Raw genomic sequence first — 2,110 nt, forward strand, 5'->3', positions numbered from 1 at the left:
CAAGACAAAAAAATAAAAGTGATGTTTCACTAAAAAAAAAAAAGAAAAGTGATGTTTCACTAAAAAAAAGAAAAAACAACAAAAAGGAATAGTAATTATATTATAGTTGCAATATATCCCCTGTCCCCCTTTTTCATCTCGCATAATATAACCCATTGTTTATATAGAACCTTACAACAACTTGTATTCATTACGTTGAAGTACAATTCTTTTTTGTTTGTGTACATAATTTTCCGCTAAAGTTGTTCGTTCTTAAATAAAATTTCCTTTTCAAAGTTTTGTTTATATGACTTTAGCTAAGTGTATCAGTGTGGTAAGAAGTTTGCTTCCCAACCACACTGTTTTGGGTTCGGTCTCACAGCATTCCACCCTGGACAAGTGTCTTCTGCTATTGCACCAAACCGAACAAAGCATTGAGTGATAAACAGAAACTGAAGGAAGCCGTCGTGTATGCGTGTGTGTTTGTGTGTGTGATTGTATGTGCGAGTGTGATATAGATAACTGGCGAGAAAACTGAGAGACCAGTACTCTTCGACGGAATCTTGCAAATGACCGCGTTATTAAAGTAAAACATATAACACAAAAAAATAAGGAAACATATATTTCTCAAAAGGTTTCTGGATAAATTAAATTGTTAAACTGTTAAATGAAACATTTGGCATGAGAAGCAGAAACAAAAAGTCGGATAGCGTTAAAGATTTATTTCATTTTTTATTAATTTAAATAATCGTTAGTACGCCACAGGAAATGATTAGCGGCATTTTGTCCGTCTTTACGTTCTGCCGAGGTCGACTTTGCCTTTCATCCTTTCGGGGTCGATAAAATAAGTACCAGTTAAGCAGGGTGGGGGTGTCAATGTAATCGACTTACCTCCTCCCACCGAAACTGCAGGCCTTGTGCCAAAATTTGAAACTAATGTTTCTCTTATGTGAAACGATATCGTTTGTAAGCAGAAGGGGAAATATTAATATGACTATTCATGTTTCGACTCTCTACTTAGAATTCTGTGCCGAAGAAATTTTACGAAGTTCGTGCTGAGAAGCAGAAGATTGTTGCAGATTATTTCGCAATTTTTCCAAGATATATATCTTCGTTATTAGCGATCGAAGCAGGTTTGGTTCAGAATAGTATTGTGTATAGGGGAAGGGGACAAAATTGGTAACTTAGGCAAATTAATGTAATTTCTTATTTATTATTTTTCCCTACCTGTTTGAAACCATTACATTGCAAGTATTGAATCATTATTTTGTACTGTTGTATCATCATTGGGAATAAAAATCAGTCACCATAGTTGTTGTTGTTGAAGTTGAGAGAGTTTGAAACATAGTCAGGAGACAGGTACTTTATTTATTTTTTTTTTTTTCAAGAAAATTTTCCCTCAACTTTGATCCAATTGTAATTGAGGTTGCTAATAAAATATCTGCATATTTTCTTATGTTTAACAATCTATATTCTTTTCTCTGCTGGATTCCAAGTCAATTTTTTCCAACACTAATGTCTAATTTGATAATTTCCAGTTTTCAAAAAACAACGTCCAAAATGGGACAAAATGAGAAATCACTAATTTCAATATCTTGTATTTAACTGCATGGTGCATAAATATATTGAGGAGAGAGCCACTCCAGCAGATCATGAAGAAGTTATATAGGATATATCTTATGTTGAATTTTGGAATTTAGTCGAGTTGTGTTAATTTCATATCGTGTGCTATTTTTTCATGATCCAATTTCATTTGACCTAGATATTTGAAATTTTTGTTGCTTTTCTAATGTTTGTGATGTCTAGGATTTTTTTTTCAAATGCAATTCTGGAGAATGGAAGCAACAAATTTTTCTTATTTTGTCTTATTCATTTTGCCCCAGCTAAATTTGTCCTTTATATGCTCAAAGAGAATGGAAATAGTTTTCTGAAAATCTCATAGTATTTTTAACCCATCATCATCATCATTGTTTAACGTCCGCTTTCCACGCCAGCATGGGTTGGACGATTTGACTGAGGACCGGTGAAACCGGATGGCAACACCAGGCTCCAGTCCGACTTGGCAGAGTTTCTACAGCTGGATGCCCTTCCTAACGCCAACCACTCAGAGAGTGTAGTGGGTGCTTTTACG

At 34.5% G+C, this 2,110-nt stretch overlaps 1 protein-coding gene across 1 annotated transcript in view; it reads left to right on the plus strand.

Moving 5' to 3' along the window:
- LOC106879045 (palmitoyltransferase ZDHHC11) overlaps positions 1-1,564 on the plus strand; it is a 38,834-nt gene extending 37,270 nt beyond the window's left edge. Inside the window, exons 7-9 of the mRNA XM_052969424.1 lie at positions 297-313; positions 1,001-1,112; positions 1,518-1,564. Coding sequence (XP_052825384.1) covers positions 297-313; positions 1,001-1,112; positions 1,518-1,564 — 176 coding nt within the window. The remainder of the gene's footprint in view (positions 1-296; positions 314-1,000; positions 1,113-1,517) is intronic.
- Positions 1,565-2,110: the final 546 nt, after the last annotated feature.

The sequence above is a fragment of the Octopus bimaculoides genome, chromosome 7 (genome assembly GCF_001194135.2).
Source record: "Octopus bimaculoides isolate UCB-OBI-ISO-001 chromosome 7, ASM119413v2, whole genome shotgun sequence".
NCBI classification, from domain to species: Eukaryota; Metazoa; Mollusca; class Cephalopoda; order Octopoda; family Octopodidae; genus Octopus; species Octopus bimaculoides.